The 13,293-nt window shown below is 44.7% G+C and overlaps 1 protein-coding gene across 1 annotated transcript in view; it reads right to left on the bottom strand.

Moving 5' to 3' along the window:
• The window catches only part of IDO2 (indoleamine 2,3-dioxygenase 2), a 58,979-nt gene that overhangs the window by 20,590 nt on the left and 25,096 nt on the right, over nt 1-13,293 (bottom strand). Inside the window, exons 3-7 of the mRNA XM_021681528.1 lie at nt 10,208-10,327; nt 7,357-7,475; nt 5,167-5,181; nt 3,685-3,784; nt 2,205-2,322 (exon numbers count right to left, since the gene is read on the bottom strand). Coding sequence (XP_021537203.1) covers nt 2,205-2,322; nt 3,685-3,784; nt 5,167-5,181; nt 7,357-7,475; nt 10,208-10,327 — 472 coding nt within the window. The remainder of the gene's footprint in view (nt 1-2,204; nt 2,323-3,684; nt 3,785-5,166; nt 5,182-7,356; nt 7,476-10,207; nt 10,328-13,293) is intronic.

Raw genomic sequence — 13,293 nt, 5'->3', positions numbered from 1 at the left:
TACAAAGAAGAGTACCTTCTCTTCTGCCTTGGGCATGTTTTCAGGCTGTCCTGCCTGGCAATGAGGTATGTATGGAGGAAGGGAGGAGACTCCACCGCTCTTGCTAAAATTGAGCTCAGAAAGAAAGAATGTTTGGGTGAGCTCCATTTTCTGGGAGAAAGCAGAGGGAAGAAGTGCAGCTGAGCTCGGCTGATCATGCAGGAAAAAATGCCATTAACCATAAACCAGACACAGTGACAAACAAACCTGTGTGATTCCGTAAACCTTGCAGTTTCTAGTATTTCTTATTTTTGTAATTTCATTTCTCTGTTTACTCTGGCTGCATTACAAACCACTCTGAAGTCAGGCAGCCAGTACGTTACGCTCATGGATTCTGTGGGTTAGAAATTTGGACAGGACACCGTGGATGGCTTTCCTCTGCTTCACAGTGTTTGGGTCCTCAGGTGGGAAGACTTGAAGACTGAGGATGATCTGAGGGTGGGAACCTAGAATCAAACCAAGGGCTCATTCGCTCCCGGGTCAAGTGCCAACCGGAGCATCTACATATGGCCCCCCTGTGTGGTCTGACACCCTCATTCACAGCCGTGGCCTCAGAGTGGGTGGCATTTTTGGGTGGTGACTTCGTATACAAGGTGGCAGTCGCATCCCCTCCCTCCTCTACCCTTGCCTCAGCTCACATGGGGTCACTTCTCCTGCAAGCTGTTGATTACAGGCATGTCCCGAGCCTGCCAGCGTCACAAGCGAGGACACAGACGGCAGGCACGTGACAGTCGCGTTGGAAAATGCACGCTGATGCGCTCATCTATTTCACCGCAGTGACCACAGGTAAAACCTTTAAGAGACAGTATGTCTGTGTGGGAAAAGTTGCCTTTCGGGGAAACAAGGGAAGTGGCCCTGGTACCTCCCCTAGCCATCAAACCTCCTACAGGTGATAGTCACGAGAGCACTGGGGCTGGCCCGGGCTGAAGAAGGAAGTGCCTCTGGACAAGGAGCACAAGAAAAGCCTGTGATGGGACAGCTGTGCTATCCCACCGCTGCAGGCTGTGATGGGGGGAGGGCCTCTCCTGAGCTTCCAGACTACTCGCTTTGGCTCATCCATATGATCTGAATGCACCTGCAGTGAGCCTTCCCTGGTCTCGGTGTCCTGAGTAACAGACTCAGGGTCCCTCTGCAAGGCTAAAATCCACATCACCCAGGTTGGAGAGCTTGTTTGGCAGGAGACCTCCTGATGTGATCCGGAGGGCTTTAAAATTAAAACTCAGGGAAATGGAGGAAATGTGAATCTGAAATATAAAACAAGAAGTTGAAAATAATGTCTTATTTCCATAATACATAACACTGTGATTTCAGATGGATTTCCACTCGTGCAGAGAGTCTGCGATGACAAATAAATTTACTCCTTTAATAGAAGGCCATAAAGCTGGGCACCACCCTGTGTCCTCCCTCGCTCCCACCTTCCCTCCCGTCCTTTCTCGTAAACGTCTCCTTTCCTGGACTCCATCCGTCAGTGCAGCAGGATTGAGGGGAACTGATACTTTGATCCTCACCCCTTGTTAAACAGATCACACCCCTCTCCCACACCTTCCTTAAACACACCCTAGTTACATTTTCTAGATTCTTCTGATAGAGGAAGTTGAAGAGCTGCAGTCATCAAAATAAGATATAATCAACCCCAGGAAGCGGGGGGAGGGGGGCTGGCTGCATTTAACTGGCCACACCTATGATAACTCATCCCTAAAGTAGCCACAGTGGAGGAGCACAGGAAGGGCCCTCAGATAAGGCCCAAAGCCAAGGTCAGTCATCTCAGGTCCCACATGAGAACAAGAATCAAAGAGGCTTTAGAGAGTGTAAGCCCAAACTCCCTCATACCCTAATTCTGCCCTGCAGTAACCTCACGTTGCTGGATAGAGGCATGTACAACCAATGTGGCGTGCTTCACCCCTCCCTCCCCAGTTTCATGCAAGACCTCGACATGCAAAGAAATACATGGCCAACAAGAAGAAGAAGCCACCAAATCACAAGAGAATATAAAGTAGGATAAACCCACAAGAAAATCCCTGCAAACTGAGAGATCATTTTCCAGGAGCACGAACAAGTGGGTGCCTTAAAACAAAGCTAATGCACCCGCGCCATCTTGTGGACGTTGCCAAACCTCCAGGCCCCTTTGCCCCAAGCAGAGCCCTCACTCTTCAGGAGCCTCATACCATGCATTTGTCCTAAGGTTCTGGTGATCTCCTGAATGGAGAGTCTCAGTCGCTGCATGGCCTGGAGCAGGGTGTTCTGGCTGTGCTGTGAGATGGCATTCACGGCCTCAACAAGTGCCTGCAGAGGAGATTCATTCACTCAGTTCAGGAGCATTCAGTCCACTGAGAGTGAGAGAGAGGCAGAGCTGGGGGAACCTAGAGGAAGGGCACCCCTCTGACTGCTGGGCTGTTTGGCAGGGCTCCCTGGGGGGCATTCCTGAACTAGATGTCCTGAGAGCCAGAATCTTTCTGGGCACCTCCCAGATAGATCCCTAATTAAGTCTTTCTGGATCTTTCCCATTGGCTGCTACTTCTTGTAACTCTCAAGGGCATAACCCTATCAATTTTGTTCCTTCTTCTGTATTTGTCTCATATTATGATCATTTCTACTTCTGCTTGCTCCTTCTGTGATCTTGAACTGGGGCACCCTCACTCCTGAGCTCTGCTGTACATAAAATCGGACAGATTCTGTAGATCCCTTAGCTTCAGAGCCCCCTCCACCAGGAAGCCTTCCTTGTCTCCAGCAGTCTCCACCTTATGTAAGCTGTATTTGGAAGACCAATACTTTACTCCGTATCTTTCAATGAACTAAACACAAGAATGAGAAGTAGAGTAGCCATATAGTTTCACTTTTGAGAGGGAAAGAGGGGTGCTAAAATAATTGTACCACAATCTGGTCACTCTACTGAGGACACAGTAAGCACTCAAAGTATGCTTAACAGGGAAGGCAGAGAGTGAGGAAAGACACAAATCTCACTTAAATATCTCACTTAAATAAGGCACACAATCTCTAGCTGATCACCTGCCACTCCACCTTCTTTTGTCTTACACCTGACCTCTCTGTACCCACCTGACCCCTGAAGGAATTCAAATTTGCAACCCCCCCCACCCCCAGGGCTAGGGAATCTCAATGATGATTCATTGTCCTCTGAAGCTTTGCATAACAGTTCTCTGGGCCAGAAATACCACTCCCCACCCCCCCATTCCCACCCCCTGATTAATTCCTGTACATCATGAGGATATTAACTCCAGCTCTCATTTCCCTTTGCCTGACCCTGCAAGTCTGGATTAGGTTTTAGATGTCTTTTCATGAAACACTGCTTTTTTTTTTTTTTCTTGTTACCCTATATATCGGCCCATCTTCATCCACTGGACGGTGAGCTTCTGTGGAGGCCAGAGCAGTGTCTGTTTTGTTCCCCCAGAGACATCCATTGCTCAGAACTAAGCTAGTCTGTTGAGTGGACAAATGGTCATTCTAAGTTTTACGGTCGTTGAGGAACGGCAGAGATCTCTGTGGGCTAGAGCTCAGACATAAACCAAGCAGGACAAAGCCTGTCCATCTATATTGATTAGTTCACCACAGGGAGAGGGACTTGGTGTGAAGTAAAGCTCACACTAATTTCTCATTTAGGAAAAAAAAAAAGTTCTGTGAAGACAATACCTTAATCCCAGGCACTGCTGCCTTCTCCACCAAAACAGTCACCAGTATAAAGCCACGCAGGCTCTCTCCCCCAGGAAATGAGACAATGAGGTCCAAGTTCCTTGGGAAGGAAATGACCACATGGTTAGTGAGGCTTGGACACCGCGAGGCGCACAGCCCCAGGCCACCTCAGAGTGAGACAACCATGAGAGCAAGTGGACTCTGAAAGAAACCCTCTGGGCTCCACAGGACTGCCCTGGGGAGGAGCCTCCGCCTCCAGCCATATTCCAAAAAAAAAAAAAGAGAGAGAAAGAGCAGATCTATTCCAGCCCCCGTTCACAGGACCTGAAGACTGTCAAAGTCTAGCATGGCCCTGATGGTCCTCACCCGTTTCCCCAGGGGATCAGCTGAAGCATAAGTGGGCAGGCCCTGCTGATTCTCCAGCTGGGGCCCGTCACACCATTCCTGTCAGGAGCAGAGAGTCTCGGAGCCGTAGTGACCACAGGCCATAGCTAATTCCATGCTCCTCTTTTAGACATGAAACTATGGCCCAGAGAAGCACAGTGGTTTCCCCATGCAGCTGATGAGTCCCAGGACCAGGGCAGGCATATCTCATAACTCAGACTAGTGCTCTTTCTCATCAGTGATTTATTTTTTTCCCCCAAGTGCTGTATTATAGTAGAATGACAGCAGGAAGACTGTTAAACAGGGATCGATTTTAAATGACCAGTTATCATATGGATGCAAATATCCCAGACGTCGATCCAGTCTATAAAACCGAAAACTTCACTCCATAAGTCACTTCTGCCTCTAACATCTTACGCACGACGAGAGATGAAAAACAAACACAAAAGAAAAATAGGTCCGGAACTCCATTGTGCCAGCAGAGACGATAGCGTGGGAGGTGGTGTCTTTGCCTTTCCACCCTCCATCTTCTGAGCTACAACTTTTATACTGAACCCCCTCCTGAGCTGAGGTTTGGCTCCTTTAGAGGGTAATTTTGCTCGCTGGGGAAAGAGGAGACTGAGGATGTCTGGAGCAGGCCTGCCCCACGAGCGCCAGTCCGTGTAAAACAAGACATTGCAAAGGGATTCTTTTGTAGCTGGAGCAACCGCTGCCTGCAGCTGGGCCGTTCATAGACCTTATGGTGAGACCAGAGATCTTTTTCAGATCATCAGACTTCAAAGAATCACAGAGAATTAGAAACTTGGTAAAGTTTTTTTTTTTTTTTTTTTTTTTTTTGCATTGCACTTTACTTGTTGCCTTATGCACAGATTGGAAAACATAGTAAAGAAAATGAATCCCCTAATCCTTACAAAGCAGGGCACCACTGTTAACTTTTGTGCTGTTAATTTTTGGCACATGTCCTTCTAGTCTTTTTTCGGGCATTTTTAGATAGTTTATATACCATACATAAAAATTGGTATGACTTTCTCTTTTATTTATTGTAAGCTTTGAGTTCACATGGATTCTAAAGTGAGTGAAGGACTTCGGAGAACTTACCCAATTTCCAAGGGTCTTCAGTATTGACAACCACAAAGAGAAAAAGAAAATAAAAGAACAAATCAGTTTGTACGCCATATATGCCTTTTGCAGTCACATATACACAGGCATGCACATTTGTGTGCACACACATACCCATGCACACTTTGGATGTCACAGGTAGTGACTACACTGTGAGCAGAATCTGCCACCCCAAAATGCACTGCTTTGGCACACTCATCATTTGAACTAACATTACTTAAGAAAGAGCTGGTACAAGAAGGACACTCTGACCTTAGCTCCCCTGAAAGCAGGAAATAAATCTGCTACATGAAAGGTACCCTCCTGAACCAGGAGAATAGAAAGTGTCCTTATCACCTGCAATAGGTTATTTAGGGCTGAGAAGCCTGAGAAAACACATCTTATTACTTCTTCCCTAATTTGCTGCCCCAAGTCCAACCCCTTTGTCTTATCAATCCTTCCCAAATGTATTGCTTTCTTGTGTAAAAGGTATAGAAGCTGCTTGTTTTGGTCACTTGTTTGAGTCTCAGATTTTTATGGGCTCCTGTATGCACAAAATTAAATTTGTTTTTTTCTTATTAATCTCTCTTACGTCAAGTTAATTATCAGACCAGCCAAAGAACCTAGAAGGGAAGAGGGAGAAGTTTTCCTCTCCTGCAAGCCACTGTGTGACAAAGAGGGAGCTAAATCTCAGCTCATACACGAGCCCCAGAACATTTAGCCTGTGGCCAGCATCATAAATTATCTTCTTCCTTTTATATGTTTGTAATTGCCACAAACCCACGTTTCTATTGTAGCTCTTCTACTCTTACTCGCCTTTAGCATGTACCTAGGTCAAGTTTCACCCCCTCACCAAGCTACGTCCTGATTTTTTTTTTTTTGTACAAGTCTGAATTTTTTTTTAAATGTGGTAATAAACTTGCTTGCATGAGGTTTATTTTTTTATCTTACAGATTTTATTTATTTGTCAGAGAGAAAGAGAGTGCACAAGCAGGGGGAGCTGCAGAGGGAGAAGGAGAAGCAGGTTCCCCACTGAGCAGGGAGCCTGATGTGGGGCTCGATCCGAGGACCCTGGGATCATGACCTGAGCCGAAGGCAGACGCTTAACCCACTGAACCGCCTAGGCACCCCAACCAGAATCATTTCTACACATATATTTATTATTTTTTTTTCTGTCAAAACTCTGAGCCAGATTTAGCAGCTTTTTATGAGAATATTGGTCATCAATTTTGTTATGAAAGCAGAATTGGTCAAAGATCATTATTAATAATTATGGAAAATGTATCCTCCCAGAGCTCAGAGCTCCTTAGAGAGATGAGATGACCTCACTTCTTCCAAAGGCCACACAAATTAGTCCAGAAAGGTATATTGTCTGTTAAGTGTTTAATCCTCTAGAACAGATTCCCATCATCTCCGAAATCCTGTGGTTACCCACAAACCTCATGCTGAGGAAGTTCCTCCTCACATCTAACCTAAATATCCCTTTAGCTATTTTATGAAGTCACAAAGCACTATCTCTTGCATCTATAGCCTGAAATAAATTTGGCTGTGCTAATAAAGTTCAAAGGGAAATTAAATACTTCCTCTCTTCCACCCATTCTGACTATTGATTGTTTGTTAAAAAACTCTTCGCTACTTCTTTAGACTACTGCCTACCTACATTCCCAGCCCAGCTTTCAGAGGATTGATGCCAACTAGGTAGAAGAGATGGCGTTATTCATCAAATTCTCAATCTAGCTTATCTAGAGCCCTATGCCTAATTCACCCATAATCATTCATTTATGATCGCTACATCATGATCACTTACTGAAGTCACTGGTCCTAATTTGACATGAATGGAGGGCGTGTTAGGGCACAGGAGATAATTTGATGAGAAAGAATGAGCGAAGTCTAATCATGCAGGAGCTTGAAGGTCAAGTTGAGATCGGATGTGGAAGCAAACGAGCAAACAAGAAAAATGTAGCTTGGACCAATGTATTCAGAGTGAAACTGCTGGGAACTGTGATTTTTGAACTTGTGTTCAGGTTGATCCTGCTTTGCAATCATAAAGTAGATAATAAATATGAACATCTCTAATTGCAAGTGGCTGAAAAACCCAGGGCCTTTACTGTAGGAAGAGTAAAAGTCACAGGGCTGCCCTTTACTCAGTTTCAGTCTGTTCACATCCAAAGCACTCACTCTGCATCTTACCTTTCTGGATCCCTAGGGGTCCAGTTTGTCAGCACCAGGTCTGAGTGGACCAGGATAGGAGGGAGCCCCAAGTTTCTGGAGACTTCAACAAGGGGAAGGGCAAGATTTCTTGGCAGAACCTTTTAGATATAAATCCAGATATATACGATCATGATACGATAGACAGAATATACAGCAGATAGATAAATCCAGATACATATGACTGCGATACAATACTATATGATAGAATATACGACTAGTATATTCTTGAAAGAATGCCACAGAGGAAGTAGTCATGGTTGCCCTCTATTCCAGCAATCCTGTGGTAGAGAAATGACCTGGGCAATAAAACTGATATTATCTGAGTGATCCATAAATACACACCTCACTTTCATATTTTTTTTCTGTTTGCAATCTAGTGGATATATTGTTTATAAGTACAAGCTGAAATATATAATAATATTACAAAGCTGGAGCACATACATACAGATATAGCATAAAATGATCTCTGAAAATTGACTACAAAGAAGGGCATCAAATGTTTGACCAAATGTTTGAACATGAACTGGGTTGATGCGTAGTGGGAAAAAAATCTCTATCTCTATCTACTTATCTATAGACAGAGACAACTACATAAATATGTTGATATATCTGTGTGTATAAGAACACAAGCATATTTACACATGAGTATGTATGTACACACGTACGTGTGTGTGTGTGTTTATGTGTCACTCAGGAAGAGGAATGGGGAGGATAGAACACTTCATCCTGTGTGGCAGCCAACTCTGTCCATCACTTCATAAGTCAAACCCAATAATACCTTCAAGTAAGTGACCTCAAGACAGTTCCCTTTCTTTTTTTTTTTTTTAAAGATTTTATTTATTTATTTGACAGAGAGAGACACAGCGAGAGAGGGAACACAAGCAGGGGGAGTGGGAGAGGGAGAAGCAGGCTCCCCGCAGAGCAGGGAGCCCAATGCGGGACTCGATCCCAGGACCCCGGGATCACAACCCGAGCCGAAGGCAGTCGCTTAACCGACTGAGCCACCCAGGCGCCCTCTTTTCTTTTTTTTTTTTAAAGATTTTATTTATTTATTTGACAGAGAGAGACACAGTGAGAGAGGGAACACAAGCAGGGGGAATGGGAGAGGGAGAAGCAGGCTTCCGGCGGGGCAGGGAGCCTGATGTGGGGCTCGATCCCAGGACCCTGGGATCATGACCTGAGCCGAAGGCAGACGCTTAATGACTGAGCCACCCAGGCGCCCAAGACAGTTCCCTTTCAACCCCTAAGTTATCTGAGGACCACTCCAAAGAGACTCATCTGCCCACAAATCCAGAAAAACTATTCAGATCTATGGGAGACCAGAAAGGGTCTCTTATTTGTGGACAAGGCTAAATTAGTTTGGATCCAAAAGAACATTCTCATGCTCCCTATCTCCCACTTCCATTTTTATTTCCCCCTAAGATAAAAGTATCTATTAAAAGAGCCCCACTTCTGCCTTTGCTTTCCCTTAGATTTTTAGATTAGACTTGGGACAGAACTGTTTTTTAGGTGGAAAACAATAAAGAACTTTAAAGAGTCTTAAAATTCAAACTGAAGTTTAGCTTTCCTTGGGAATCAGGGGATGAGGAGAGCAGTGCAGAAGGGTAGTGTCTATTTCAGTGAAAAGTTAAAAGATGAGACGCAGAGAAAGTCAGGGATGATCTGAGGCCATGGCCAGGGGTTTCCTGTTCGCCTGGAAGTGAATGGACACACCTCGTTAGAGACTCCCTCTCCTGTCAGCCTTCTTCACTCCACTCCTTCCCCCATCTAGGATTATGGTTTGGAGAACCCAAGGGGGAGGGGAGCCCAGTGGGATGGTTGGTAGTGTGCCTAGCTTCCATACTTTCTTATATCAGGCACACAATTTTTAAAAATAAGATGTCCTAACATTTAAAAACTCTAAAGCAACTCTATACTTTCCTCCTCTCTCCTTTCTCAACCTCCTTTCCTTTTCCCATGGGAGTTTCCCGTGTTTACTTGGAAGAAAAGAGGCAGGATCAATCAAGCAAACCAAATAGGCTGGGGCTGCTCAGTGAACATGAAGTACTGGAACAATGTAAACTCCGATTCCTGGAAAAGGGACACTTCTGCAAAATGAGAGGGAGTAGTGCTTTTTACTTCTGCTGTCAGTGGAACTCAGAGACTTCACCTTGCAAGGTTCAAGCTGAAACCATAAAACGTTAAGTCAAGATTCAGAAGAGATTTAAATACATTATTAAGAGACCAATAATCAGTAGAAAGAAAGGAGTATTAAAAATTTAAAATTAATCTTGTTAATGTCAAAGAGTGCCTCTAGGGAAAGAAGTTTGCATTGGTGAATCAGAAGGTCTGAGCATGGCCTTGCATTTTACACTGACTTGCTCTTTGACCTCGGACAAGGACTTTATCTTCTGTAGTCCTCAGCTCTCTGTAAAATGGGCATAGTGGAGTTTTACTTACTTTATGGGATTGTGAAAATCAAGAGATAATGTATGTGCAGAGGCAGACAAAATGCGGTAAAAGGTAAGCTATCATTAAGTATTTTATGAGACCTCAGTTCTTGCTTTCAAATGCATCTTGAAGCATTATTGCCAGAAAGAAAACAGATGTGAAAGCTAATGAAAGGGAGAAATGGCTACAAGTTCTAAAAAAAAAAAAAAGAAAATTACCTTCTTAGGGAAAAAAATTCTTTCATTGAAGTGGGCCACTTGCCCTTCCTTCAATGGATAGCCAGAGAAAAGAACAAGAAAGGACCTATCTTCCAGAAAAACAGTGGGGGCCCAAGCAGGGAGCGCATTCCAGGAACAGCCCACCTGCCGGACTGCAAGGCGGCCATCTACTTGCCCCGTACCTCTTCCGGCTGTGTCTCTCCTCTCTGCCAGACGTAGCCCATGGTCATGAAGCTCAGGACCAAGTGGGCCAGGCGCTGTTCCCGGTAACTCTTGAGGAACTGGCAGTCCAGCAGGGGCATCTGCTCAAGACAATATGCACACATTATCAGCTGCAGGGCTGAGGATGGGCACAGGGGTTCTCTGACTGGAAGGGCTCGTCAGGTGTAGGGGACAGGTTATATTTTTGTGGAGGAACGAAGAGCCTCCGTGCACACCCATTCTCCCCCTGATCTGAGGACCCTGCAGTATGGAGGGATTCCAGGCAACATTGTTCAGGATGTACCGAACCACTCCACCCAAGCTCCCTTATGGCCCCCGTGGTTGTGCCAACCACTGGTCGCCTCCACCGAACTGACAGATTGGTTAGAGCGTTCTCGTATAATGAGTTCCCGAGACCGGGATCGTTTACTCCACGGAGCGTACCGTGGCAACTTTTATAGCCCTACCTATCAAGGCAGCTCTGCGTTCCTTGACATCCTGTAACCCCGGTAACAAGCCTGCGCAGCGGGCCTGACTCAGCTTAACTCCGAAGTAAAAGGAGGCCCAGTGGAGTTGGGAATTTGACCAAATCCCTAGGCATTAGGGCATTAGCCGAGCTGGGCCAAAGGGCTGTGCAGTCCCTGTTTGAACTCTTCCGATGACCCTGGCTGGGTGTTTTCACCTCTCCATGCCCTTTTCCTCGTGGAAATGTGTCACCTGGAAGTTTACTGATGGCGTCCTCATGAAAGCCACACCTTTCACAGAAGTTAATTATTGACAGCCCTGCCTAAAGAACAATGGGTTTCTCACTTTTGCCTGTCTTGGTTGACACCAACAAGGAGCTCCAGCTTCCGGGCACGCTCCCTCCCCACCTCTGCTCTCCTCCTTCCTCCCATGGCTGGCCCAGCTCTAGACACAGCCTCATCCAGATCTTCCCCTCTCCGGGGTCCTTAAGTGCCACAAAAGGTGGTGGCGGACATCTTGGGTATCCTTTTAAGCTCCAGGCACCGCCGAGCAGCCTCAGACCTGCTGCTCCTCCCGCCCGGGCTCCCTCCCGGCAGCTCGCGGAGTCCTCCCTCTGCTCTCCGCTAGAGGGCAGCTTTCCGCGTCTGTCCGCCCCTCGCAGCTGCGTGTTTGTTCCTCCGAAAAATTGGCTCTGATAGAATCGCAAATGCAACGTGCTCTAGGCTTCCGTGCTTGCGTGTGTGGATGGGGTGAAGGGGGGCGGGGTGGTGGCTGCTGAAATGTTGCGTTTCAACAGGAAGCAGCCTGAAAATTCTAATAGTTATTGAGTACTTGTTATAAGGCTCCTAACTAAAGTGTTTACTAGGCGGGCGCCTGGGTGGCTCAGTTGGTTAAGCGACTGCCTTCGGCTCAGGTCATGATCCTGGAGTCCCGGGATCGAGTCCCGCATCGGGCTCCCTGCTCGGCAGGGAGTCTGCTTCTCCCTCTGACCCTCCCCCCTCTCATGTGCTTGCTCTCTCTCACTTTCTCTCTCTCAAATAAATAAATAAAATCTTTAAAAAAAAAAAATAAAAAATAAAGTGTTTACTAGGCAGGATGCTAAAAACTTCCCACACCAGATGGTGTTCCATCTTCCCCCCAAATCCACAGGACAAAACAGTCAGAGAGGGTAGGTATTGGGTCACAGACCTGGGAGGGACTGAGCCAGGGTGTTACTTAAGTTCTACTGACCACTGTCCTGCTTTCTCACGTTAGCACTCCCTGATAGAAATATGAGAGCACACTTGTAATTTCAAATTTTCTAGCAGTGACATAAAAAAAAAAAATACTAAAAAGAAACATGAAATTCGTTTTAATAACATATTTTTCTATGTCAGTATATCCACAATATTATCAACACATGGTCAGTATAAAAATTTTGAGATATTGTGTTCTTTTTATAGTAAGTCTTCAAAATCCAGTGAGTGGCTTATTTATCAATTTGTCTTAACCACATTTCAGACGTTCAATAGCCATAAGCCCCTCTTGGCTACCTCTAATGCAGCCTTAAGGGAAAGGAACAAAGTCTGAGTTGGAAATGTGGCTCTTGGTTAGAGGTTTTCTTGGAAATTTCTTGCACATTCCAGAGTCCCTGGACTCTCCCTTCCAAGCAAACACAAATAATTAAAAATGAAAAAAAAATATTTAGAAAAAAAATAAACAGCAACAACAAATACTCTTCTTCGTAGTGGAAGTTTTTTCTACAAAAAACGATGAAATGGTTAGGGGAAGAATGAGTCATAAACTTAATGTTTTCCTCAATTTAAAGCAATCAACTTATGGGGCACCTGGGTGGCTCAGTCGGTTAAGCGGCTGCCTTTGGCTCAGGTCATGATCCTGGGGTCCTAGGATTGAGCCCCACATCCGGCTCCCTGCTCAGCGGAGAGCCTGCTTCTCCCTCTCCCTCTGCCTGCCACTCTGCCCACTTGTGCTCTCTCTCTATCAAATAAATAAATAAATCTTAAAAAAAAAACAATCAACTTGTTTTCATATTTGTGTTTTAAGATGGAAAGTAAATACAGAAGTTGTAAAATGCAATCTCATTACAGTTATAATTTTCATTTTCCTTATTATTAATAAAGGTTAGCATCTTTCATATGTCACTTGGTCAGTCATGTTTGCTATTTTGCAAAATGTTCATGTTTACTGCACCTTTTTTTTTTTTTTTAACTTGGTTGTCTTTCTGTTTTATTTCCAGGACTTTGTATATCCAGGATACAAATTTTTTTCTCAGTTATATATGTGATAACATCATCTTTCAGTTTATGGCTTGGCTTTTCATTTTCTTTATGGTCTATTTTGATGAATGCAGATTCTATTTTAATAAAGTGAGGTCTATCAGAAAAATATCCCAATTTTAGTCATTAGGAAATCTTCCTTAGTCCAAGTACATATTCTTTTAAATTCTCTTCTATAACTTTTACATTTTTGTCTTTTACATATAAATTCTTAACCCATCTGGAATGAATTTATTTTTGTTTATGATAAAAGTAGCCAATCCAGTGGTCCTCTCTGTTTATTGCTGGCCCCATATCATCTGATTTTAATTTTTGTAGTTTTGTAT

Source organism: Neomonachus schauinslandi, chromosome 2 (genome assembly GCF_002201575.2).
Source record: "Neomonachus schauinslandi chromosome 2, ASM220157v2, whole genome shotgun sequence".
NCBI lineage: Eukaryota > Metazoa > Chordata > Mammalia > Carnivora > Phocidae > Neomonachus > Neomonachus schauinslandi.
This window is presented reverse-complemented; position numbering and strand designations above follow the sequence as displayed.